Source organism: Lissotriton helveticus, chromosome 6, assembly GCF_964261635.1.
Source record: "Lissotriton helveticus chromosome 6, aLisHel1.1, whole genome shotgun sequence".
Taxonomy (NCBI): domain Eukaryota; kingdom Metazoa; phylum Chordata; class Amphibia; order Caudata; family Salamandridae; genus Lissotriton; species Lissotriton helveticus.
In genome coordinates, this window is record NC_136067.1 from 38307073 (window position 1) to 38334094 (window position 27022).

Sequence of the window (27022 nt, forward strand, 5' to 3'; positions counted from 1 at the left end):
GCTGAACAGAGGCACTGTTGGGCGGGGCTCCCAGGGATCGGGAGAGCCCCGCTACCGCCGCCCAAAGGAGAGGAATCCTTCGTAACCGGTGAGTGGGGTCCGGTGCTGTATAGAGGAGAGGGGTGCGTCGGGGCACATTGCCGGTGCCCGCCCCCCCTCCAGTGGTGCAGAGTCCTTGCGGGGGCGCCGAGAGGCCCCAGCGAGGCCCCATTGCTTCTCGAGCCCACGAGGGGCTCAGGGGGCATTTGTAGTTGGAGCCGCAGAGGCTCAAGGCGGCATTCCTTTGAGTCGAGTCCCCCGAGGAGGGACTCCAATGATACCGGGGCATATTTGTGTATTTAGAACCTGAGAGGCTCAGACCGGCCATATTTGTTTTACGAGCCCCGAGAGGCTCAGGGGGCAATCATTGATTCCAACGAAGGGGCCCATTGTCATTTAGAGCCCACGAGGCTCAGGGGGCATTTTTGCATTTCGAGGACACAGTTGGTTGTTTTAGAGCCTACAAGGCTCCCACGTTTTGGCCCCATCAGTTCTTCAGCTGCCCAGCACTTAGTGGGCAGCTGCCACGTTTAGGCTTGTTCTTTGGCTGCCTGCAGCCTGCCCTGACATTTGGGACACAGTGTGTCCTAGCCCCAGAGAGGCCAGTTGGCCTGGGGACAGTTTTATGAGTTCATGCTAATGTGATTTCTGCTAATTATTCTGTGCTGCACCTCTGAATGTGTTTTGATGCATCATGTGCCTTGTTCCTACAACGCTGAATGTATGTTTATGCATCTTGTGTTCTCCTGTGCTGCACCTCTGAATGTGTTTTGATGCGTCATGTGCCTTGTTCCTACACCTCTGAATGTTTTATGCATCGTGTCTTTCCTACACCTCTGAATCTTCTATGCATCATGTGTGAAGCTTCTGATTGTTATATGTTCTAATTGCTAGTTCTACTAATTGCATTTTCCTGACAGTGGTGCCTGCGGCCCTGTCCTGTACATAATCCCCTGTAAATTCTGCCCGTGCCTGTTGGCACATTGTAAAGTGTGTGTTTCTATCTAATAACAAAGGCTATTTTTACATATACCTTGTGTGGAGTTCCTTTTGTGGGGGTCCTTGGATGTTGTTGCTGGTGGGTGCGTGCGGAAATGCTTTACACATCGCCTCGGGGATAAGCCTGTCTGCTCGTGCCAAGCTACCAAGGGGGTGAGCAGGGGTTATCTTGGCATGTGACTTCCTAACCCTGACGTGGGAATGGTGGTTTCTGCCTGGCTTTGGCGCAAGCCTCAGCCAACCAGAAATCCCATTTCTAACAGCACGCATCAGGCACTGACTGTCCTCTAGATAGGCACACAGGTGCCAGCCTCTTTGAACAGATGTTGAATGCGCACTCACCAGGCGCTGACTGTATTCTAGACAGGCACACAGGTGCCAGCCTCTTTGAGGTGTTGAATGCGCATGCATCAGGTGCTCACTGTGCTCTAGGCAGGCGCAGAGGTGTCAACCTCTTTGAGCAGGGGTTGAATGCGCACACATCAGGCACTGACTGTACTCTAGATAGGCGCACAGGTGTCAACCTCATTGGACAGATGTTGAATGCGCACGCATCAGGCGCTGACTGTGCTCTAGACAGGCGCAAAGGTAGCAGCCTCTTAGAACAGGTGTTGAATGGGCATTCACCAGGTGCTGACGATGCTCCTAGCAGGCCCAAAGGTGCCAGCCTCTTTCAACAGGTGTTGAATGCGCACTCACCAGGCGCTGACTGCTCTAGACAGGCGCCAGCCTCTTTGAACAGGTGTTGAATGTGCACGCACCAGGCGCTGACTGTGCTCCAGGCAGGCACAAGCCTCTGAACAGGTGTTGGATGCGCACGCACCAGGCGCTGACTGTGCTCTAGACAGGCACCAGCCTCTTTGAACAGGTGTTGAATGCGCACTCACCAGACGCTGACCGTGCACCAGGCAGACCCACAGCTACCAGCCTCTTTGAACAGGTGTTGAATGCACACGCACCAGACGCTGACCGTGCACCAGGCAGACCCACAGCTGCCAGCCTCTTTGAACAGGTGTTGAATGCACACGCACCAGACGCTGACCGTGCATCAGGCAGACACACAGCGGTCAGCCTCTTTGAACAGGTGTTGAATGCGCACGCACCAGGCGCTGACCGTGCTCCAGAGAGGCACACAGGTGCCAGCCTCTTTGAACAGGTGTTGGATGCACACGCACCAGACGCTGACCGTGCACCAGGCAGACCCACAGCTGCCAGCCTCTTTGTCAGGTGTTGAATTCGCACGCACCAGACGCTGACCGTGCACCAGGCAGACCCACAGCTGCCAGCCTCTTTGTCAGGTGTTGAATGCGCACGCACCAGACGCTGACCGTGCTCCAGAGAGGCACACAGGGGCCAGCCTCTTTGAACAAGTGTTGGATGCGCACGCACCAGACGCTGACCGTGCTCCAGAGAGGCACACAGGTGCCAGCCTCTTTGAACAGGTGTTGAATGCACACGCACCAGACGCTGACCGTGCATCAGGCAGACACACAGCGGTCAGCCTCTTTGAACAGGTGTTGAATGCGCACTCACCAGACGCTGACCGTGCACCAGGCAGACCCACAGCTACCAGCCTCTTTGAACAGGTGTTGAATGCACACGCACCAGACGCTGACCGTGCACCAGGCAGACCCACAGCTGCCAGCCTCTTTGAACAGGTGTTGAATGCACACGCACCAGACGCTGACCGTGCATCAGGCAGACACACAGCGGTCAGCCTCTTTGAACAGGTGTTGAATGCGCACGCGCCAGGCGCTGACCGTGCTCCAGAGACGCACACAGGTGCCAGCCTCTTTGAACAGGTGTTGGATGCACACGCACCAGACGCTGACCGTGCTCCAGAGAGGCACACAGGTGCCAGGCCTCTTTGAACAGGTGTTGAATGCGCACTCACCAGGCGCTGACCGTGCTCCAGAGAGGCACACAGGTGCCAGGCCTCTTTGAACAGGTGTTGGATGCGCACGCACCAGACGCTGACCGTGCTCCAGAGAGGCACACAGATGCCAGCCTCTTTGAACAGGTGTTGAATGCGCACGCACCAGACGCTGACCGTGCTCCAGAGAGGCACACAGATGCCAGCCTCTTTGAACAGGTGTTGAATGCACACGCACCAGACGCTGACCGTGCTCCAGAGAGGCACACAGGTGCCAGGCCTCTTTGAACAGGTGTTGAATGCGCACTCACCAGGCGCTGACCGTGCTCCAGAGAGGCACACAGGTGCCAGGCCTCTTTGAACAGGTGTTGGATGCGCACGCACCAGACGCTGACCGTGCTCCAGAGAGGCACACAGATGCCAGCCTCTTTGAACAGGTGTTGAATGCGCACGCACCAGACGCTGACCGTGCTCCAGAGAGGCACACAGATGCCAGCCTCTTTGAACAGGTGTTGAATGCACACGCACCAGACGCTGACCGTGCTCCAGAGAGGCACACAGGTGCCAGGCCTCTTTGAACAGGTGTTGAATGCGCACTCACCAGGCGCTGACCGTGCTCCAGAGAGGCACACAGGTGCCAGGCCTCTTTGAACAGGTGTTGGATGCACACGCACCAGACGCTGACCGTGCTCCAGAGAGGCACACAGGTGCCAGGCCTCTTTGAACAGGTGTTGAATGCGCACTCACCAGGCGCTGACCGTGCTCCAGAGAGGCACACAGGTGCCAGGCCTCTTTGAACAGGTGTTGAATGCACACGCACCAGACGCTGACCGTGCATCAGGCAGACACACAGCGGTCAGCCTCTTTGAACAGGTGTTGAATGCGCACGCGCCAGGCGCTGACCGTGCACCAGGCAGACCCACAGCTACCAGCCTCTTTGAACAGGTGTTGAATGCACACGCACCAGACGCTGACCGTGCACCAGGCAGACCCACAGCTGCCAGCCTCTTTGAACAGGTGTTGAATGCACACGCACCAGACGCTGACCGTGCACCAGGCAGACCCACAGCTGCCAGCCTCTTTGAACAGGTGTTGGATGCGCACGCACCAGACGCTGACCGTGCTCCAGAGAGGCACACAGGTGCCAGCCTCTTTGAACAGGTGTTGGATGCGCACGCACCAGACGCTGACTGTGCTCTAGACAGGCACCAGCCTCTTTGAACAGGTGTTGAATGCGCACTCACCAGGCGCTGACCGTGCTCCAGAGAGGCACACAGGTGCCAGCCTCTTTGAACAGGTGTTGAATGCGAACTCACCAGGCGCTAACTGTGCTCCAGACAGGCACGGAGGTGCCAGCCTCTTTGAACAGGTGTTGAATGCGTCAGCCTCTTTGCGCACGCTCCAGGCACTGTGCGTTCCCAGCCTCGGCGCTGCACGTTCCCAGCCTCGGCGCTGCACCTGTTTAAAGCACTCTTTAGCGCTGCGAGGCGCCGCCTTGTGATGATCTCCTCCAGTCCTAGACTGAGCCCCCACCGGTTCCTGTCTGAGTGCCTCGGGATCTCCCTGGGTGGCCCCCGCCCCCTCTTTTAATGAGGTGCTGCTCCGGGGGCCTCATACCCCCCCCCCCCCTGCACCGGAGCCAAAACCTCCCAAAATAGACTTCGGAGGCGCTGCGGGGTGTCTGGGATGTCTGTCAGAAGCAGGAGTCTTTGCTGGGAATGACAGCGCTGGGGGGGAGGGCTCTGCAGATCCCCATGAACCAGTCCTAACGCGCGTGCACTCTTCATTGACGGTTGACGTTATTACCTAAGAATGACTTCAGTAGCGCCTAGAGGAGGAGAAGCGCTGCTTTCTGCACAGAGACAAATGGAAGAGTGCAAATATGGGACACATTTTAACTTTAATTCTGCTGTGGTGGAGTGTGTCTGAGCGTGTGTCTGAGCGTGTGTGTGTCCGTGTGTGTGTCTGCGTGCGTGTGTGTGTGTGTCAGTCCAATTCTATTTGCAGATGATTGCGGTCGTGGCGAGGGTGGCATTGGGACCACACTAGGCGCGGGCGCCAAAATCAGAGTGGCCTAAATTAGCGAAGCACAAGTTTAAAACAAGCATTGGAAATGTAGACGGGCTTGCACGTGTGTGATTTAGAGCTATAGAGGTTGTGGCCTAACGGCCCGAGCTGCCGACTTTGGAGCTGGGGACCAGCTTCGAGCCTCGGCTCAGCTTCCTGCGATTCTGGGCAGATCCCTTCATCTCCCCGCGCCTACCAAAAATGAACGTGTCCTTGTTCGATGTAACTGGTGCTGGTGTAAAGCGCTCCAATACCTTCGGGTCGAGTTTGCGCTATATAAATCTGCAAAAAAAAGATGTATTTTTAATATGTGTTATGGAGTGTTTATACGTGGTGTGTAGAGGAATTATGTGGGTTGGATGGCAATAGTTAGTTGTGGAATTGTGTGGCGTGGAATTGTGTGGTTGGAGTGAAATTACGTGGCATGGTGTGTTATGGAATTATGTGGATAGTAATTATGGGGCAATGGGTGCTTGAATTATGTGGAGTGGGATTGTGTGTTATGGAGCGTAATATGTGGAAGGGTATTTTGTGTTGTGAGTGATATGTAGTGGAGTTTAATTATGGGGTGGGCTGTTGAATTTTGTGACATGATGTGTAATTGTGTGGTGTGCATTGGATGTATGGTGTGCTGGGTAATTGTGTTAATTTGTATTATGTGGTTTGGTGTCAAATTCTATGGTCTAGTTTGGAAATGTGTGGAGTTGATTTGTGTGGCGTGGAACAGTGTTGCTAGCTATGCTTTTGAGAGATATTGCCATTGTCTTTCTTAATGTGTTTTAACCATGTGTTATGGAGTGAATTGGATGTATGTGGTGTGGATTTGAAGTATGTGCGTTGGATTGGAATTGTTTGTCGTGTAAAAGTGTGGTTTGGAATTCTGGGGTGTTGAGTAGAGTTGTGTGTAGTGGAATTATCTGCCATGATGTGCTGTGGAATTATGTAGATAGAAATTATGTGGCATTAAGTATATTAGAACTATGTGGAGTAGGATTCTGTGTCATGGAGTGGCATTTAGTGGAGTGGAATTTTGTGGTTTTAAATTTTGTACCATGATGCGGAATTATTTGTTGTGAACTGGCTATATGTGATGTGTAATTGTGTTGTGTAGTTCAATTATGTGGTTTGGCGTAGAATAATGTCGTGTGGAATGGAATTTGTGGAGTTGAATTGTGTGGCAAGGAACTGTGTGACGTTGACTGAAATTATGTTGAGTGTAACTATGTGGTATGGTGTGCAGTGTATGTGGATTGTTATGTGGCATATAGTGGATTTATGTGGGGTGTATTTATGTGGTATTGAGGAGAGTGGAGTTTAATTGTGTTGTTGAGTGATATTTCGTGGAGTGTAAATATGTTGCATGGTGTTGTACAGCATTATAAAACAAGCCGTGGCCGTGGAATGTCCGGGTTCTTGAAGGGGAGGGAGGGAAAGTGAAAGTGCGCGCTGCGCCGCCGGTTTCCCAGCTGAAGGGAGACAGGAGGTGGCACGCATTACACAGTAACTTTTAGAAACAGACACAGGATTCAGGCTGAAATGCGAACCCAGGTGAGTTTGAGTGTGTTTTTGTTTGACAGGGTCTTAGGTCCCCTGGAAGGTAGCTCTGGAAAGGTCTTGTTGCCAGAGACAGTTGGGTTCCGTTTTTGGGAGATTTGGAATCTGAGTGATTCCAGATACCCCCAAGCTCTAATATATGACATTGAAGTTGCTCACAGACCCATCCAGCGGATGAGGCGTTGACCCTCTGGTCCCTCACATGTGCCTGTGGCCTGTGGGGTTCACCTTTGACAAGAGAAGCTAGAAATGACATTGATCAGTGTGTAGCTGATGATCGGTTTCCAGGCCTTTGGTGTCCAAAAACCGTCACCAAGACCTTGGCCCCCACCTGCGTCTCCGACTCATCACCTTAGTCAATAGTCCAATCCGAGCAGTTCCAGCCCACTCACACTAGCACCTTGACCTCACTGTGCACCTCAGACCTATCACCTCAGTCAAGTCAAGTGGAGTTAGACTCCACCCACACCAGGACCTCGGCCTCTCCATGCGCCTTTGACCCATCACCTCAGTCAAGAGTCCTTATAACAAGTTGTATTCTACCCACGCCAGATCCTCGGCCTCTTGTGTGCGCCTTTGACTTATCACCTCAGTCAAGAGTCCTTCCAAAAAGTTCTGCTCCCCTGACACAAACACCTTGGCCTCCTCCTGTGCCTCAGACCCATCACCTTAGTCAAGAGTCCCATCCAAGCAGTTCTCCTCCACTGAAAGCAGGACCTCAGCTTCTCCATGGTCCTCGGACCTATCACCTCAGTCAAGAGTCCTTCCAAAAAGTTCTGCCCCATCGACACCAGGACCTCTGCTTCTACATTTGCCTCAGACCTATCCCCTCTGTCAACTCCTTCCAAGAAGTTCTACTCTAGCCACCCTAGGACCATGGTCTCCACCTGAGTCTCAAAACCATCACCTCAGTCAAGAGTTCCACCCAAACAGTTCCTCTCTACTGACACCAGGACCTTGGCTTCCACTTGCGTCTTTGAACCATGACCGCAGTGAAGAGTCCAGTCCAGGAGTCAAACAGGGAGGGGTGCTAAAGGCTGCTTGCTGATTGGGAGCTGACATCCTCTGAGTAGGCAATAGATGTCCCTTCTTGGCACATGTGGGTTTCACATTACATCCTCTCCCCCTTAAAGAACTATATCCCTCGAGGTTGATAAGGATGGGGTATACGGAGTGTCGGCTATTCAAATATAAACATGAGAGTTTGGCCCATATTCTATTTTGCTGCCCGGTCCTGTGTTTAGAGCGTAGACTTTACCTTAAGCCAATTTTACTACAGCAAGGGATCAGAACCACAAAGGAGGCTGTGCATCATCTGTACACATTGGAAACAGTGAAATATATGGCTATGTTCAGCAAATTTATACAACAAACCCGTCGGAAACTGATGGACTTCCCCAGCTAATTAACCGGGCCAGCACTTGCACTGATCTCTTACATTGTCGAGACTTAACAGCCCATCCCATTGAGACCAGGCATGATTGCCGGCTGAGTACAAACGGACTAATGAATTTAAGATTTTAGTGTTTCTTTTTTTTTTTTGTTTTTTGTTAACAAAGCTTATGTTTTAATTATTTAATCTTTTATAATAATGGAATGTTCTTTTTTTCCACTGTTTGTTTCATTTTATTTTTTATGTTTTGTTTTATTTTAATGGTTTTGAGTAACCACAAATACATTTATTCATTCACAAGTTTTCCGTGCAGGGTTAAGAAGAGGCTCCGGGGAGTTGGCCATTCTGCTGAAAGGTACAGATCTCTTTCAAGGCTCAACCAACCTGGCATGATGGGCAGGGTCGCTATGTGGCGATGGCAGGGATCTGTCAGGAAGAATTGTTGTCCCTGGTTAGTGTCTACGTACAGGCCCACTGCTGGCTGGTTTTCTTAGGTTTTTAAGTGACGTGCTGCTACAACTTCCCATTGGATCCTGGGTATTGTGGGGAGACCTCAGTGGAGTGGAGAGCTGGTCTTGGAGCGGTCCACACCACCGGCCGGTAGAGGAACAGGTCTCTTGCATCTGGCTAGGATTTTAGAAGCAATGGGCCTGCTTGATGCTTTGGGCTTTTGTCACCTGACTGATAGACACTTCACATTTTTCTCAGGGGGAGTAGAAATTATTCTAATGACTTTATTATTTTCACTTGCCAAAAACGAGCACTCGAGGGGGGAGGGGGAGGGCGTACGTGTCCTGACATGTGGTGGCAGAAGGATTTGGCGTCTCAGCTCCTAGATGCTAATGGCCCTGGAATTAAAAGGCTTCCTCCTTGGGATCATATACAATTATATACTTTGCGATCAATGTGTATTCTGTTGGCTCCCTGCGGATGCTGTGGGAGGCGCTCAAGGCTACCCTTTGGGGTAAGTTCATCAGCTATCGCATGGGCCAAAATCAGGAATCGCAACAGCAGGTCATGGACTTTGAGACACATCTTGAACCTAGAGCTGCCCTTTCTTGCACCTCATGACCCTTCTCTCCTCTGTGGCTGGCTGGATTTGCCATCATTCCTTCAATAGATCCTGCTGAATGAGGCACGAACCCCAGGGCTTGCAACGCAGACTGCATTTATCAATGGGGGGCAAGGCCAGCAAGACACTACATTGGCTAAGTTCAAATTACTCTGATAGAGACATTGTCACACGTATCCCGATACCAGCGATAATGAGGTTTATGGGGGATCTCCCTATAGCCTGCAAATTTGCGGGTATTATGCCAACCTCTATGCCCAATTCTATACTCCTGAAGTGGCCGACTTAACTTCCTTCATATCCTACCTTCCCACCCGCAAATTGAGCATTGAGGAGAGAGAGCCCTTCAGGAGACTGAAGTTCTGCTGGAGGAACTGGGCCAGGTTCTGGCTCAGGTTCGTTGCTGTAAACCCCTGCGCGGCACTTTAGCGTCATCTTTTCAATCCAAGGTTCTTCGTGTTTTTTCTTCCTTTCACAATGCTGACTCTAGTCCTAATGTCAATGATACTCACCTCACCTGCTGTCTGAAGACACTAAGACATCTCTATCCTATTTCACGCCACTCACCACCGAACAAGTCAACAATATGTTATCCCATACCAAATCTGGTTCCCCCGGATGTCCCCTGCCCCCTAGAATTTTGCACCTCGCATCTGAGACGATAGCAACTCAGCTAACCATCATTTTCAATTAGATCAGGAACTTTCCAAAACCTTGGAAGAAAGCCTCTATCCTACCCCTGATCAAGAAGAGTAACCCGTTAGTCTCTGATCCAGCAGCTATCACCCTATCTCACGGCTCCCTTTACCGGCCAAAATCTTGGACAGGGCACTTCACCAACAACTGTCATCATTCATAAATGACATCAACCTTTTGGACAGGTCTCAGTGTGGTTTTCATGGCCAGCACAGCATGGAGACGGCTCTCAGAGCTGCCACTGAGAACTTGTGGACAACGGGAATAATGCTCGTTTTCGATGTCGCGGCGGTGTTCAATACCGTTGACTACCACATACTTATTTCTCGACTTCACGATTTCTGCATCAAAGATACTGCATTGGCCCTCCTGTCATCCTTCCCCACAGAGAGGGAACAGTATGTATCCATAGACCTTATCAAAGCTTATCAAAACCATCCGCTTCTCTGTTGTGTCTTACGCCGACGCCACACAAAAGAGTGTGTCTGTCTAACTTTAAACTTTGTATGGTATCAATCGATCATTGGATGAACCGAAATTGCCCCAGGTTAAACTCAAACAAAACACAGATCTTGCTTTTTGGCAAACATTATTTCTTTTGGTCACCTGATTGGTGGCCACCCAAGCTAGGATCTGTTCCTACCCCCGTGGAAAAAGTCAAGAACTTGGGCGTGATTTTTGATACTCACCCTTCCTTCGAAGCCCACATCAACCAAACTGCCTGCTCAATCTTCTTGTTAACGAGCATTCGGAAATATCTTCCTTATATTCCATTTAACCTCCAAAAATCTGTAATATCAGCTCTGATTTTATCAAGACTCGATTACTGTAACAAATCTCTATATTGATCTTAAGCAAAAACTTCTAAACAAACTTCAGTCACTCCAAAATGTGTCAGCATGTCTTACTTTAGGCCTTCCAAAGTTTTATTCAACTTCTTCTTCTGACCCCTCGTCATTGGCTGCCTGTGAGAAAGAGAGGTATGTTCAAAACCCTATGTATTGCTCTCCATAGTTCAGGTCCGGCCACCCTCATCCAATACCTCCAATGGTACACACCTACCCCATCTCTACTGTCGGCATCCTTCAGGAATATCACTATCCTCACATTTTTTAAATCCCTTGGGGCATTAGGAGTTTTGTGACAGGCGCATCAAAATTCTGGAACTCCTGGCCCCTTGCTTTGAAAAATTCTCCCAGTCTTGTTCATTTTAGAAAGGCATTAAAAACGTGGCTCTTCAATCAGTAATTAGACCCTTCCACTCTGATACCGCTCCTCCTTAAGGTAGCGCCAAGACACCGACCAGGTATTTGAGCCTTCTAAACCCATTAACATAACATAACAAGTAACTTGCTCTTTAGGTAGTAACCATATCTAGCTATAATCTACCGACAGCTGTACCCCCAGAGGCGGCTTGTCCTCCAAAACTCGAAGGGCCTTCCATTGCCCCCTATCTCTCAACCTGACCCTACATCTTGTTTTAGGCTCATGCCACATGATTTGTAAACTGTGTTCTGCACCCTGGATAAAAACAGTGCATCTTGTCCTTCCTCTCTGTTCCCAGATGATCGCGCGCCTGAAGAAGGAGGTCCAGGCGCTGAAGGACGAGCTCGCGATGGTCACCGGGGAGCAGCGGACGGAGGAGCTCACGCCGGAAGAGCTGCAGAGGTAAGTCTCATCTTCTTTTGCACGCTCCAGCATAAATGGTAAACACTCAACCCCTTGATGTTTGCAATAACAGTTTAGTGGTGTAACACAGAATGATGCCTCCAACCCCCATGCTCCCAACCCCCATGCTCCCAACCCCCATGCTCCCAAACCCCATGCTCCCAAACCCCATGCTCCCAACCCCCATGCTCCCAACCCCCATGCTCCCAAACCCCATGCTCCCAAACCCCATGCTCCCAAACCCCATGCTCCCAAACCCCATGCTCCCAAACCCCATGCTCCCAACCCCCATGCTCCCAGCCCCCATGCTCCCAGCCCCCATGCTCCCAGCCCCCATGCTCCCAAACCCCATGCTCCCAACCCCATGCTCCCAACCCCCATGCTCCCAACCCCCATGCTCCCAACCCGCATGCTCCCAACCCCCATGCTCCCAAACCCCATGCTCCCAACCCCCATGCTCCCAAACCCCCATGCTCCCGAACCCCCATGCTCCCGACCCCCATGCTCCCAACCCCCATGCTCCCAACCCCCATGCTCCCAACCCGCATGCTCCCAACCCCCATGCTCCCAACCCCCATGCTCCCGAACCCCCATGCTCCCGAACCCCCATGCTCCCGAACCCCATGCTCCCGACCCCCATGCTCCCGACCCCCATGCTCCCAACCCCCATGCTCCCAACCCCCATGCTCCCAACCCCCATGCTCCCAACCCCCATGCTCCCAACCCCCATGCTCCCAACCCCCATGCTCCCAACCCACATGCTCCCAACCCCCATGCTCCCAAACCCCATGCTCCCAACCCCCATACTCCCAAACCCCATGCTCCCACCCCCTCCTCCCCAGAATATGAGGAGGGTCCCCCAGGCCTCACATATCTCACATTCGTTGACCTGGGGATGCTCAGGATCTTCAGCCGGAGAGCTGGCATGGACCACCCTCGCCTGGCAGCTGGATGCGGCCTCGTCAGCTGCAGGTCCCTCCCAGGTGGCTCCCTTTCCCCGGGATGTATGTATGAATGAGGTATTTGTATAGCACAAAAATAGCTGTAAATACAGCAAAACGCTGTACAGGGTCAAAGGCAAGCGTACAGTCAACAAGGACGCCATGTTGTGGGTGACACCACAAGCTGCTGGAATGCATTCGTAACGGATTTTTCAATTAATTCTGGACACCAGTATTTATTTTTTTTTTTTTTAAAGTTTTGTATAGCGCGAACAAGACCCTTGCGGATATCAGAGCACTTTACAGGCCAATGTGATTAATCGAAACATGCATAACAAAAACAAGTGTGGAATAAGAACAATAATAATAAACGAATAAAAATTTACAAATATATACAAGGATATACCAATAGTTCAGGTGAATTTGGCCATGAGAATAGATTTCACTTTTTTTTTTGAAGAATGCCGTGGAAGGGCTCCACCTTATTTCTTGGGGCACGGCATTCGAAATCCTGGGAGCCATTCCTGAGAAGGTCCGATTGTAAGTTTTCTTCTTAGCAAAACGTTGTGGTTTCAGTAGCAGGTTATTTGAGCTCCTGGTGGATCTGTTACCACAAGAAAGCACCAATTTGTCCGCTAGGTAACTCGGTGTATTTTTAATGTAATGCCCTGTGCATCATACAAGCGATATTTTCAAGTGCATTCTGGCCTCAAAAGGTAGCCAGTTGAGGGCACGAAGGTCGGGGAAAATATGACAGTTTCTTTTGGGGCCTGTGATGAGTCTCGCCGCTGAGGTGATTGAAGCTCTTAAAGGGGCTGTCGTCAATCTGGGAAGGCCGCAGAGAGAGACACTCCCATAGTCCACTCTATGGATTACTAGCACTTGGACTGCCTGCTTAAAGTCTTTAGCGGGCAGGAAGGGTTTGAGTTTTCTCAAGGTGTTCAACTGAAAATTTGCTCCTTTTGTGGAGGCGCTGATGTGTTTCTGCATATCTATGCTCCCAGCGATTTCGCTGACTCGATAATAAGAGGTTGCCCATTGAGTGATGTCAAGTGTTTCAGCCAATCTAGGATGATGGTTGATTGGCTGGGGGGAAGGGGCAATTAAAAGGAATTCGGGTTTGAGGGTGTTTAGTTTCAGATGGTTTTAGGCCAGCCTGGTCTATGTTAGTTGGAGCGTTGCATTAAGAGATTTGATGTCCTCAAGTGAGTGGATCTTTATGTAGAGTTGTGTATCATCTGCATACATGTGATAATGGACATTTGAAGACCTGAGCAGTTCGGTGAGTGGCTCCATAAAATGGTTGAAACGTGTAGGCGAGCGGGACGATCCCTGCGGTACTCCTAACGTGACTGGAGTGGGCTTGGATAGGGATTGATTGATTTCGACTCTTTGTGTTCTATCTTTAAGGAAGGAGGAGAACCACTTACGAACAGAACCGGAAAGACCCATTCTGTATTTCAGGAGGTCAAGCAGGTTGTCGTGCTTGACTGCGTTGAAGGCCGAGGATAGGTCAAGCAAGATTATAGACAGGCTTCGTTTTGGTCCAGGATTTTTAAAGCATCGTCAATTATGTGGGTCATGGCTGATTCAGTGCTGTGTCCTGCACGGAATCCCGATTGGTATGGATCGAGCAAGCTGAAATTACCTATGTGGTTGGCAAGCTGCGAGTGAACACATTTTTCAAGCAGTTTGACCAGGGTGGGAATGTTGGATATTGGGCGATAGTTATTCAGGTCAGAAGGGTCCGCCGACGGCTTCTTTAGGATTGGGCATACCTGGCCTGCTTTGAGTATTTCAGGGATGGTTCCTTGAAGGAGGGAGGTGTTTATAATCTTGGTCCATAAAGGCAAGATCAATGGAATGAAGTCTCCTAAGTAATTTGCGGGAATAGTGTCTGTGTACTGGTTGGAGGGATTCAGGGCCATAAGCGTTTTCAATATAGATTCTTCACTGTAAGTATTGAAGGATGAAAAGGAGGCGTTATTTTTGAGTTCTAACTTTATGGGGATAGGAGAGGGTCCCATATCTGGGGCAGTGGAGTGCCCATGTGAGTAACTGTATGGGATAATAGGTCATTGTGCAAGTCTGACTTTATGATTTCTGTTTTTCTAATGTAGTAAGAGGCAAATTCCTCGCAGTTGAGTAATGTGTCTGCATTAGCTTGGGGGAGGTGCGAGATACCCTTAGATTGAGATTCGATTAGATTGAATAGCGTTTTGGGAGGATTCTTGGCTTGGTCTAACTGCTTACTAGAGAAGTCTGTTTTTGATCTTCTTATCTTTCTTTAATAATAATTTCTTGTGCTTCTTAGTAGCTTGAGATGGTCAGAGGATGGTACCGATCTCCGTCGTCATTTCATTACTCTTAATGAATGTCTATCTACGTTTAGCCTACCATCATACCAGGGTTTTGAGTCTTTTGTGGTGACTCTTTTTAGCTGTAATGGGGCTAAGTTGTCTAGTACCATTTTCATGGAATTGAAATAATGGTTAGTCAAATCTTGCACATCGGATACACCATCCATGAAGTTAGAGCTAGAGGATGTGAGCAGGTTGGGACCCACAATATTTAGGTTTCTCTTCAAGATTTTCTTGCTCGGGTGTTGGACAGAGAGTGCTTTAACTGATGTGGAATGTGATGATGTGGTGGTCCGACCAGTCACCGGGGAGGATCGATTCCAGCTGGGTGCAGTCCGCTTTGGAGATTACACGATCAAGGGTTGAGCCTTTATCATGAGTGGGGCTGTCACAGATTTGGGAGAAGTTAAGGTCAGAGAGGGACGCTTTGAGGATATTGACCCCTGGATCGTCCAGGTCATTCCAATGAAGGTTGAAATCTCCAAGGAATATTTGAATATTTTGTTGATCCGCATTTGTAGCTAGGATATCCATGAAATGCTCGATGAAGGTGAGGTTATCCCCTTGAAGGTGGTAGAATGTGTGTAATGAACAAATTGATTTGTTGTTACTAGTGATCTCTAAGCACATGTATTCACAGGAGGTAGGTACCTGGGAGTCAGAGCTATTCACAGAGAGGTTGCTTCGATGTATGCAAGCAATACCACCACCTGGCCTCTCCGTTCTATCAAGTCTTGTGATGTGGTAATTTGGGGGTAGTGGAATGTCTAGGCTGGGTGTGGATGATTCATTTATTCAGGTTTCAGTAAGAATTATAAGGTCTGAGTCATTGGTGAGTATGAGGTCGGCCATGTCGGCAGCATGTTTTGAGGCTGACCTACAATTTAGAAGCATACATTTTAGCCGAGGTTTGATAGGAGTTGTAGAGAGATCGTGCAGTATGGGGACTCGCGTGAGGTTGTTTTCATCTATACCTCTTGAAATGTGTCTGGTAGTTGTAAAGGTATTGGAAGGGATGGATTGGATTATAGAGGTTCTATGTGAGATGTCTGATTGTGCCGTATTAGAACATTGGAATGTTGGGAGCTCGATTGAAAACAATGGAGTGCTCTGGGCTTATAATGGCTGGTAGAAGCCGGAGCTCCAACATTCCAATGTTTCTTTGTTCACAGCTCTGGCTGTGAACAAAAGCTTCAGGGAGCCTGAGGGGATTCCACTCCCCTCACGCTCCCAAAAGGCTTTGTTCTTTTTTCTTAGAACATTCTGTCCTCTAGTGGCAGAATGTTCTAATAGCCTTATAGCCCTTCGTAGCTGGGCTATACCGGCTATTAAAGTCCCTCCCCCTTGTTAAAGGCCCTCGCCTTCGGCTCGGGGCCTTTAACGTTGGAGAGGGCCTTTAATAGCCGGTATAGCCCTCTACGGCGGGCTATAAGGCTATATTAAGTGGCCGTGACAGGAGCTCATAGGATTGCAGTAGGGATTGGAATAAGGTCTTGAGGCCTTGTTCTTTGATGACCCAGAAGTCGCAGCTGCAGCCATGCTCTCCTAGCTGTGGAGTCGAGTTGAGATTGCTGGTTGATAGTTACGGCCCCGTATCAGCAGAGTTAGGTGGTGATTGGGCCAACTTTGGTGCCAGAGATAGACTCGCTCACTAGTCTAGTCCAGATGTGTCATGGTTGGAAGGTCATAGATGTAGTGATATTAACTCGATAAGATCTGCAAAAATGATTGGAGAGATTCACACTAACTAAGGGTTTCAACAGTGGGGTCTGAGACCTCATTACAATAAAACAAATGTGTCTGCATTTGGTCATACTGCAAACTGTCCCACCGTGCACTGGTCTTGGTGGGATCCTACATGCAAACCCACCTGCCCCTGGAGGAGGCTTGTGGCCCCACCAGGTGTGTGTCTATGGAAATGAGCAGTCCCCACTCCTCAACCTCACCAAACTGGGTCTGGGACCCTCTGTGCCCCCCACTCGGATGGAGACTGGCTGTAGCGTTAGTCGGGGGGACCCCTCCTCCCCAGGTCTCCCTTACCCTTGGCTCTGAGTGGTCAGGCTTCACCCTGACCCTTGGTAAGTTCAGAGCGCCCCTGCCCCCTCTCCAGCCGCCTCTCCCAAGTCAGCATGAGGCATATACCTCACACCCAGGGCTCGCTGCCAGGATGCCCACGCCATTGGTTCTGCTCTGGGAGCAGTTTTCAGACGTCATCAAGGGGGGGCACTGGCCAGGGGGCAGCTGCAGGCACCCTACAGCTAAAAAGCCTCCTTGAGCTTCAGGAACGCAAAGCCTAACCTTTTCAAAGTAAAAGTTTCTTTTCCTATATATATTTTTCAAACTCCAGCTTTAACATTGAATTGAATGGCGTCGCCAAGTACCACGTAGCAGTGACTTTATGCCGGAGCACGTAAGACATTTCAGAACTGCCATGTTTTGATAAATGTTTGTAAATTGTTGGGTGAATGAATGAAAAACATGTATGTGGCATTCATGGAAACCTGGCGGGAATCTGTCCTCTGGGCCCACTTTGGATGCCCCTGCCACAGAGGTTTGATTAATCAGGACCGTCCTCACTGCTGTCATATTCACTCGTGCAGGACATGGTCAGTCACATCTCCCTGTCCTGAAGCTCAGTTAGAGCCATGCTGTGCTCCCCACCCCAGCCCCACGGTCCCTGAGTAGGAGGATGTGTACTCTCAGGTTCCTCACTTAGAATAGTTTTTAACCTCATGTAACACTCCCTGCTTCCCTGCAGCTGCCCTGCTGCCCATCGACTCCCTGCTTCCTGGAGCCCTTGTGAGTGCCCTGCTGCCCATCGACTTCCTGCAGCCCTTGTGTGTGCCCTGCTGCCCATCTACACCCTGCTTCCCTGGGGCCCTTGTGCGTGCCCTGCTGCCCATCGACTCCCTGCTTCCCTGCAGCTCTTGTGGGTGCCCTGCTGCCCATCGACTCCCTGCTTCCATGCAGCTCTTGTGGGTGCCCTGCTGCCCATCGACTCCCTGCTTCCCTGCAGCTCTTGTGGGTGCCCTGCTGCCCATCGACTCCCTGCTTCCCTGCAGCTCTTGTGGGTGCCCTGCTGCCCATCGACTCCCTGCTTCCATGCAGCCCTTGTGGGTGCCCTGCTGCCCATCGACTCCCTGCTTCCATGCAGCCCTGGTGGGTGCCCTGCTGTCCATAGGCTCCCTGCTTCCATGCAGCCCTTGTGGGTGCCCTGCTGCCCATCGCCTCCCTGCTTCCCTGCAGCTCTTCTGGGTGCCCTGCTGCCCATCGACTCCCTGCTTCCCTGCAGCTCTTGTGGGTGCCCTGCTGCCCATCGACTCCCTGCTTCCCTGCAGCTGCCCTGCTGTCCATAGGCTCCCTGCTTCCATGCAGCCCTTGTGGGTGCCCTGCTGCCCATCGACTCCCTGCTTCCATGCAGCCCTTGTGGGTGCCCTGCTGCCCATCGACTCCCTGCTTCCCTAGGGCCCTTGTGGGAGCCCTGCTGCCCGTCTGCTCCCTGCTTCCCTGCAGCCCTTGTGGGTGCCCTGCTGCCCATCTACTCCTTGCTTCCTGGAGCCCTTGTGGGTGCCCTGCTGCCCATCGACTCCCTGCTTCCCTGCAGCTCTTGTGGGTGCCCTGCTGCCCATCGACTCCCTGCTTCCATGCAGCCCTTGTGGGTGCCCTGCTGCCCGTCTGCTCCCTGCTTCCATACAGCCCTTGTGGGTGCCCTGCTGCCCATCGACTCCCTGCTTCCATGCAGCCCTTGTGGGTGCCCTGCTGCCCATCGACTCCCTGCTTCCCTGCAGCTCTTGTGGGTGCCCTGCTGCCCATCGGCTCCCTGCTTCCCTGCAGCTCTTGTGGGTGCCCTGCTGCCCATCGACTCCCTGCTTCCATGCAGCCCTTGTGGGTGCCCTGCTGCCCATCGACTCCCTGCTTCCCTGCAGCTCTTGTGGGTGCCCTGCTGCCCATCGACTCCCTGCTTCCATGCAGCCCTTGTGGGTGCCCTGCTGTCCACAGGCTCCCTGCTTCCCTGCAGCTGCCCTGCTGCCCATCGACTCCCTGCTTCCCTGCAGCTGCCCTGCTGTCCATAGGCTCCCTGCTTCCATACATCCCTTGTGGGCGCCCTGCTGCCCATCTACTCCCTGCTTCCCTGCAGCCCTTGTGGGTGCCCTGCTGCCCATCGACTCCCTGCTTCCATGCAGCCCTTGTGGGTGCCCTGCTGCCCATCGACTCCCTGCTTCCCTGCAGCTCTTGTGGGTGCCCTGCTGCCCATCTACTCCCTGCTTCCCTGCAGCTGCCCTGCTGTCCACAGGCTCCCTGCTTCCATGCAGCCCTTGTGGGTGCCCTGCTGCCCATCGACTCCCTGCTTCCATGCAGCCCTTGTGGGTGCCCTGCTGCCCATCGACTCCCTGCTTCCCTGCAGCTCTTGTGGGTGCCCTGCTGCCCATCGACTCCCTGCTTCCATGCAGCCCTTGTGGGTGCCCTGCTGCCCATCGCCTCCCTGCTTCCCTGCAGCTCTTCTGGGTGCCCTGCTGCCCATCGACGCCCTGCTTCCCTGCAGCTCTTGTGGGTGCCCTGCTGCCCATCGACTCCCTGCTTCCCTGCAGCTGCCCTGCTGTCCATAGGCTCCCTGCTTCCATGCAGCCCTTGTGGGTGCCCTGCTGCCCATCGACTCCCTGCTTCCATGCAGCCCTTGTGGGTGCCCTGCTGCCCATCGACTCCCTGCTTCCCTGCAGCTCTTGTGGGTGCCCTGCTGCCCATCGACTCCCTGCTTCCATGCAGCCCTTGTGGGTGCCCTACTGCCCATTGACTCCCTGCTTCCCTGCAGCTCTTGTGGGTGCCCTGCTGCCCATCGACTCCCTGCTTCCATGCAGCCCTTGTGGGTGCCCTGCTGTCCACAGGCTCCCTGCTTCCCTGCAGCTGCCCTGCTGCCCATCGACTCCCTGCTTCCCTGCAGCTGCCCTGCTGTCCATAGGCTCCCTGCTTCCCTGCAGCCCTTGTGGGTGCCCTGCTGCCCATCGACTCCCTGCTTCCATGCAGCCCTTGTGGGTGCCCTGCTGCCCATCGACTCCCTGCTTCCCTGCAGCTGCCCTGCTGTCCATAGGCTCCCTGCTTCCATACATCCCTTGTGGGCGCCCTGCTGCCCATCTACTCCCTGCTTCCCTGCAGCCCTTGTGGGTGCCCTGCTGCCCATCGACTCCCTGCTTCCATGCAGCCCTTGTGGGTGCCCTGCTGCCCATCGACTCCCTGCTTCCCTGCAGCTCTTGTGGGTGCCCTGCTGCCCATCTACTCCCTGCTTCCCTGCAGCCCTTGTGGGTGCCCTGCTGCCCATCTACTCCCTGCTTCCCTGCAGCTCTTGTGGGTGCCCTGCTGCCCATCTACTCCCTGCTTCCCTAGGGCCCTTGTGGGAGCCCTGCTGCCCGTCTGCTCCCTGCTTCCCTGCAGCCCTTGTGGGTGCCCTGCTGTCCACAGGCTCCCTGCTTCCATGCAGCCCTTGTGGGTGCCCTGCTGCCCATCGACTCCCTGCTTCCATGCAGCCCTTGTGGGTGCCCTGCTGCCCATCGACTCCCTGCTTCCCTGCAGCTCTTGTGGGTGCCCTGCTGCCCATCGGCTCCCTGCTTCCCTGCAGCTCTTGTGGGTGCCCTGCTGCCCATCGACTCCCTGCTTCCCTGCAGCCCTTGTGCGTGCCCTGCTGCCCATCGACTCCCTGCTTCCCTGCAGCCCTTGTGGGTGCCCTGCTGCCCATCGACTCCCTGCTTCCATGCAGCCCTTCTGGGTGCCCTGCTGCCCATCGACTCCCTGCTTCCCTGCAGTCCTTGTGGGTGCCCTGCTGCCCATCTACACCCTGCTTCCCTGGGGCCCTTGTGGGCGCCCTGCTGCCCATCGACTCCCTGCTTCCATACAGCCTTTGTGGGTGCCCTGCTGCCCATCGACTCCCTGCTTCCATGCAGCCCTTGTGGGTGCCCTGCTGCCCATCGACTCCCTGCTTCCATGCAGCCCTTCTGGGTGCCCTGCTGCCCATCGACTCCCTGCTTCCCTGCAGTCCTTGTGGGTGCCCTGCTGCCCATCTACACCCTGCTTCCCTGGGGCCCTTGTGGGCGCCCTGCTGCCCATCGACTCCCTGCTTCCATGCAGCCCTTGTGGGTGCCCTGCTGCCCATCGACTCCCTGCTTCCCTGCAGCTCTTGTGGGTGCCCTGCTGCCCATCGACTCCCTGCTTCCATGCAGCCCTTGTGGGTGCCCTGCTGCCCATCGACTCCCTGCTTCCCTGCAGCCCTTGTGGGTGCCCTGCTGCCCATCGACTCCCTGCTTCCATGCAGCCCTTCTGGGTGCCCTGCTGCCCATCGACTCCCTGCTTCCCTGCAGTCCTTGTGGGTGCCCTGCTGCCCATCTACACCCTGCTTCCCTGGGGCCCTTGTGGGCGCCCTGCTGCCCATCGACTCCCTGCTTCCATGCAGCCCTTGTGGGTGCCCTGCTGCCCATCGACTCCCTGCTTCCATACAGCCTTTGTGGGTGCCATGCAGCCCATCGGCTCCCTGCTTCCCTGCAGCTCTTGTGGGTGCCCTGCTGCCCATCGACTCCCTGCTTCCCTGCAGCCCTTGTGGGTGCCCTGCTGCCCATCGACTCCCTGCTTCCCTCGAGCCCTTGTGGGAGCCCTGCAGCCCATCGACTCCCTGCTTCCCTGCAGTCCTTGTGGGTGCCCTGCTGCCCATCTACACCCTGCTTCCCTGGGGCCCTTGTGGGCGCCCTGCTGCCCATCGACTCCCTGCTTCCATGCAGCCCTTGTGGGTGCCCTGCTGCCCATCTACACCCTGCTTCCCTGGGGCCCTTGTGGGCGCCCTGCTGCCCATCGACTCCCTGCTTCCATGCAGCCCTTGTGGGTGCCCTGCTGCCCATCGACTCCCTGCTTCTCTGCTGCCCATCGGCTCCCTGCTTCCCTGGGGCTCTTGTGGGTGCCCTGTTGCCCATCGACTCCCTGCTTCCCTGGAGCTGCCCTGCTGCCCATCGACTCCCTGCTTCCCTGGAGCTGCCCTGCTGCCCATAGACTCCCTGCTTCCCTGGAGCCGTTGCTCTGTACAAGAGCTGATCTAAAGACTGACCTGCTCGCTCGAGGATGCGCGGAATAAACCCCACAGTCCCCTAAGTGTAGCTTCTTGTATGTTGAACGAACCTGGAGTTTGAAGTTCTGTTTTATGGACCTTCGGTCTTAAAGGTGCCTTCGAGTATATCATACACAGAACAAAGAACTGATGCATTTATATCCAACAGTATATATAAAAATGCATACTTATTAGGTCATTAAATGTATCTGTATTGCGGCAATGTTCTGATGTTTGTAGCCGCTTTACACTCAGCGTAAACAGAATTGGCCTCCTGCTGACACTCATTATCACTACAATTTCACAAACTCGTGATTATACACGGATTCTCTGCAAAAATATAAAAGGGGCTGGTGGGAAAACTTTGCAGTAAGTAAGTGGACTTCTGTGGGATGCTGTCTGTGTTCTTTTGTACAGCTGACGTCCTGAATCTCAGAGGGGGAAGTCGTTGGGCCTCATCCAAGGTGTCTGTTTGTGAAAAATACATCTCGTCAGCTATCAGTGGGCCTCGAGTCAGCCTATTGCTGAGTATTTGTTGTTGATATTGTCACTCTCATTTACTTGATTTTATTTGTTGTCTTGCGCGGGCTTTCCTGGCTCTTCTTGCATTTCCTCCTCCCCTGGAGCATGGCCTAGCTACTTGTGCCCTTCCATTTCTTACTTTCCAGGCACGGCTTCATTTTATGATGAAGCACTTCAAGAGAGTGCATGTGTTTTCCAGCTACCTCCCTTGTGTACTTGTCTTTCCCCCTCTTGCACACTGAGGCCCCCATTAGGATGACGGGCGGACTTTGTCCGCCCGCCATCCCATCGGAAAAAGGGACCGCCCGCCATAAGGGCGGAGGTACCGATGGTGGCATTAGGATGCGCCCGCCACAGTGGCGGGCGCATCCTGTATTTTTACCATTGCTGCGGGCGGTGCTGAAAGCACTGCCCGCCGCAATGGTAAAAATGCACGTCGTGCATTTCAAAGCACAACATGACAGGCACCGCGCGGTGCCTGCCATGTTGCACTTTGGAATGCGGGGGCACCCCCCACCCCCCGGAGTCCCTGAGGGCCCGCAACGGGCCTCCGCAGGGATTCTCCGCATGCCTTTCCGTGGCGGCAGGGCATTGAAAAATGCCCATCATAATATGGTTGGCGGTGTCTCATAGACACCGCCAACCATATTATACCTTTTCCGCCATCCTAATATGGCGGGGGGTTTTCAGAGCAAGGATGGCGGGTGGATCGCCCCCGCCACGCCGGCGGTGGCTACCGCCAGCCTGGCGGGGGCGATCCGCCTGCAATCCTAATGGGCCCCCGAGTGTTGCTTTCTCCGGCCCAGGCCTTTGTGCTTTTCTCTCGTTCCCTCTGTGAAGCGCGTGTCCTCATATACTTCTCCCCCTGCATTGCTTTCTCACCCGTGTGCTTCCCCCCGGCTCCCCGTTGCCGTCTCTCACCCGTGTGCTTCCCCCCGCTCCCCGTTGTCGTCTCTCACCGTGTGCTTCCCCCCCGCTCCCCGTTGTTGTCTCTCACCGTGTGCTTCCCCCCCGCTCCCCGTTGTCGTCTCTCACCGTGTGCTTCCCCCCCTGCTCCCCGTTGTCTCTCACCGTGTGCTTCTCCCCCCCTGCTCCCCGTTGTCGTCTCTCACGTGTGCTTCCCCCCCCCCTTGTCGTCTCTCACCGTGTGCTTCACCGTGTGCTTCTCCCCCCCTGCTCCCCGTTGTCGTCTCTCACGTGTGCTTCTCCCCCCCTGCTCCCCGTTGTCGTCTCTCACCGTGTGCTTCTCCCCCCCCCGCTCCCCATTGTCGTCTCTCACGGTTTGCTTCTCCCCCGGCTCCACCTTGCCGTCTCTCACCGTGTGCTTCTCTTCTCCTCAGACCCCCGCTCCCCGTTGCCGTCTCTCACCGTCTGCTTCTCCCCCGGCTCCACCTTGCCGTCCCTCACCGTGTGCTTCTCCCCCCCTGCTCCCCGTTGTCGTCTCCCTGCTCCCCGTTGTCGTCTCTCACGTGTGCTTCTCCCCCCCCCCTGCTCCCCGTTGCCGTCTCTCACCATGTGCTTCTCCCCCGGCTCCCCGTTGCCGTTTCTCACCGTGTGCTTCTCCCCCCTGCTCCCCGTTGTCGTCTCTCACCGTGTGCTTCTCCCCCCCCTGCTCCCCTTTGCCGTATCTCACCGTGTGCTTCTCTCCCCCCCTGCTCCCCGTTGCCTTCTCTCACCGTGTGCTTCTCCCCCCTGCTCCCCGTTGTCGTCTCTCACCGTGTGCTTCTCCCCCCCTGCTCCCCGTTGCCGCCTCTCACCGTGTGCTTCTCCCCCCCCCCCCCCTGCTCCCCGTTGTCGTCTCTCATGGTTTGCTTCTCCCCTGGCTCCACCTTGCCGTCTCTCACCGTGTGCTTCCCCCCCCTGCTCCCCGTTGTCTCTCACCGTGTGCTTCTCCCCCCCTGCTCCCCGTTGTCGTCTCTCACGTGTGCTTCTCCCCCCTGCTCCCCGTTGTCGTCTCTCACCGTGTGCTTCCCCCCCGCTCCCCGTTGTCGTCTCTCACCGTGTGCTTCCCCCCCGCTCCCCGTTGTCGTCTCTCACCGTGTGCTTCCCCCCCCCCCCGCTCCCCGTTGTCTCTCACCGTGTGCTTCTCCCCCCCTGCTCCCCGTTGTCGTCTCTCACCGTGTGCTTCCCCCAAGGCTCCCCGTTGTCTTCTCTCACCGTGTGCTTCTTCCCCCCCCCCCCCCCTCCACCTTGCCGTCTCTCATCGTGTGCTTCTCCCCTCCCCCCCTGCTCCCCATTGTCGTCTCTCACGGTTTGCTTCTCCCCCGGCTCCACCTTGCCGTCTCTCACCGTGTGCTTCTCCCCCCCTGCCCCCCGTTGTCGTCTCTCACCGTGTGCTTCTCCCCCCCCCCGCTCCACCTTGCCGTCTCTCACCGTGTGCTTCTCCCCCCCCTGCCCCCCGTTGTCGTCTCTCAACGTGTGCTTCTCCCCCCCCCGCTCCACCTTGCCGTCTCTCACCGTGTGCTTCATGCCCCCCCCCCCCCCCCCCTGCTCCCCGTTGTCGTCTCTCACGGTTTGCTTCTCCCCCGGCTCCACCTTGCCGTCTCTCACCGTGTGCTTCCCCCCAGGCTCCCCGTTGCCGTCTCTCACCGTGTGCTTCTCTTCTCCTCAGCCCCCTGGCCAGACTGTCAAACGCCAAATGAAGAGATGGCTGCCAGCCCTGCCTTGATGTCTGCGGCATCACAGAAGCTGCCTTCAAGGCGCCTCTTGTGAAGGCGCGAAGAGATTGGTGCGCATCTTCCATGCTCTGATGGCCAGGCTCCGAGCTTTTTGGTTTTATGAAACAAACTCTCAAAGTGGGCATTTGCTTCTGAAAAACAAACAAAAAAGGACCCCCACGGCCTGTGATGTTTCTGCTAGATTGTGGGGGTTATTTTTCGGTCGAAAAAGAAAAAAAGATGTGGTATCTGGTTTCCAGTGCGATGCATCTTCCCTGCTTCCTTTCCCTCGCTGCTCAGCCAGTGAGTATGTGATGGAATGTTGGTGTGCATGGCGAGGTGCTGGAATGTTGAGATGCCTGGTTGTGGAATGTCAGTTGAGAGGATGGGCTGAGCAGCAAGGAAGCTGCTCCTGGTGGGGCTCACTTAATATAGCCTTATAGCCCGCCGTAGAGGGCTATACCGGCTATTAAAGGCCCTCTCCAGCGTTAAAGGCCCAGAGCCGAAGGCGAGGGCCTTTAACAAGGGAGAGGGACTTTAATAGCCGGTATAGCCCATCTACGAAGGGCTATAAGGCTATTAGAACATTCTGCCACTAGAGGACAGAATGTTCCAACAAAAAAGAACAAAGCCTTATGGGAGCGCGAGGGGATTGGAATCTCCTCAGGCTCCCTGGAGCCTTTGTTCACAGCCAGAGCTGTGAACAAAGAAGCATTGGAATGTTGGAGCTCCAGGCTTATACCAGCCATTATAAGCCCGGAGCACTCCATTGTTTTCAATCGAGCTCCCAACGTTCCAATGTTCAAATGATCTATATCTATCTTCAATCCCACCTAAGAAGTGCACCAATAAACCTTCATTTATCTACACCTACTGGACTACATTACCTTCATTGCAAAAGACCATCAGCCTGTCCATTCTAAGTAGGGCAGGTGGTCTGACGCCCTTACTTTGACGGCCCCTACTCCTGGAGTAAGTGCCTCTGCTGGCTCCGCCGTTGTAAGATGGCTGGCTGCCCGGCTCCTACCTCAATGAGGGTTGTGCTTTAACTTGACCCATGTATCCATCTCCAATCATCTCCATTGAGCCCTGATCGGTGCCCTGTCGCTGCCCTGGGGTCCCACAGCTGACCCTGGGTTCCCTCGCAGAAGCTTTGGAGGGTCAGAAACAAGCCATGTGTTGGACCCAACAATAGATCAAACTGCTTTCCTGCTGCAAGACTCCTACAAACCTACACTGTAGGGATCAAAGTTCACCCTGTATCTGCCGCTCCCCTCGGGACCCCCTAGTCACCCTGTAACACACAGGTGCCCTTCATAAACAAGCTCCTAGGAAACAGAATAGCAGGGCACTTTTGCAATATAAGTCTTTGTGTCTGGCCTGCAAAGGGTTGCTGCTGAGAACCAGACACAATAAACTCAGCAGTGGGAACGCTGATAAGAAGGAAGAAAGGGGGTTTAGGTATTTCAGATTCCAGACGGTTTTGTGGTTTTGGTAATCTGGGGGGTCACTGGCCTCTAAACCACAGAAAGAGTCATGGCGACAGGTCCCACTTATTGCAGCTATTACTCATCCCCTCAGCAAGGCATGTGTGGTTTGAGAGCTCCATCGTGGCCAGGACAGACACACACACGTCTAATAAGAGACAGGCAGAGAGTGAGGGATGAGAGGGGGGGTCTGCTCTTCCTAACCCATTGGTATTCTTTAAAGAAAACTCAATTACAGGCTTGTTTTGGAAAATAAATTGCATGCTATTTTGGACTCTGCTCATTAAAATGAAGTTAACGTAGAACGGGACTCTCCTCCAATGGGCCGCTGATGTGGCTTTTATTTCCAATATTATGCTCATCTACAAAAGGGGCACGTGCTGGCTGCTGTCTCATTGCACGTCAAGAGTCTACTGTAGTGGACACAACTTACATTCACGCCACAGACTAGACACAATATCGCAAAGCCTCCTCCTGTTTCTAAAGCGATTCTCTGATCCTCAGAGTAAAAGAATCATTGCAAAGAATGATGAAGGCAGAGGAAAAATGAAAGCTTCAATGAACTCGGACAACAGTCAACCAACAGACACAATAAGGTGCTGTCCAGCCCAGT

General features: G+C 53.6%; 1 protein-coding gene across 1 annotated transcript in view; it reads left to right on the forward strand.

The window, feature by feature from the left end:
• Window positions 1-27022, forward strand: part of KIF6 (kinesin family member 6) — a 1617941-nt gene that overhangs the window by 599321 nt on the left and 991598 nt on the right. Inside the window, exon 10 of the mRNA XM_078647330.1 lies at window positions 11258-11361. Within this exon, the coding sequence (XP_078503456.1) occupies window positions 11258-11361 (104 nt within the window). The remainder of the gene's footprint in view (window positions 1-11257; window positions 11362-27022) is intronic.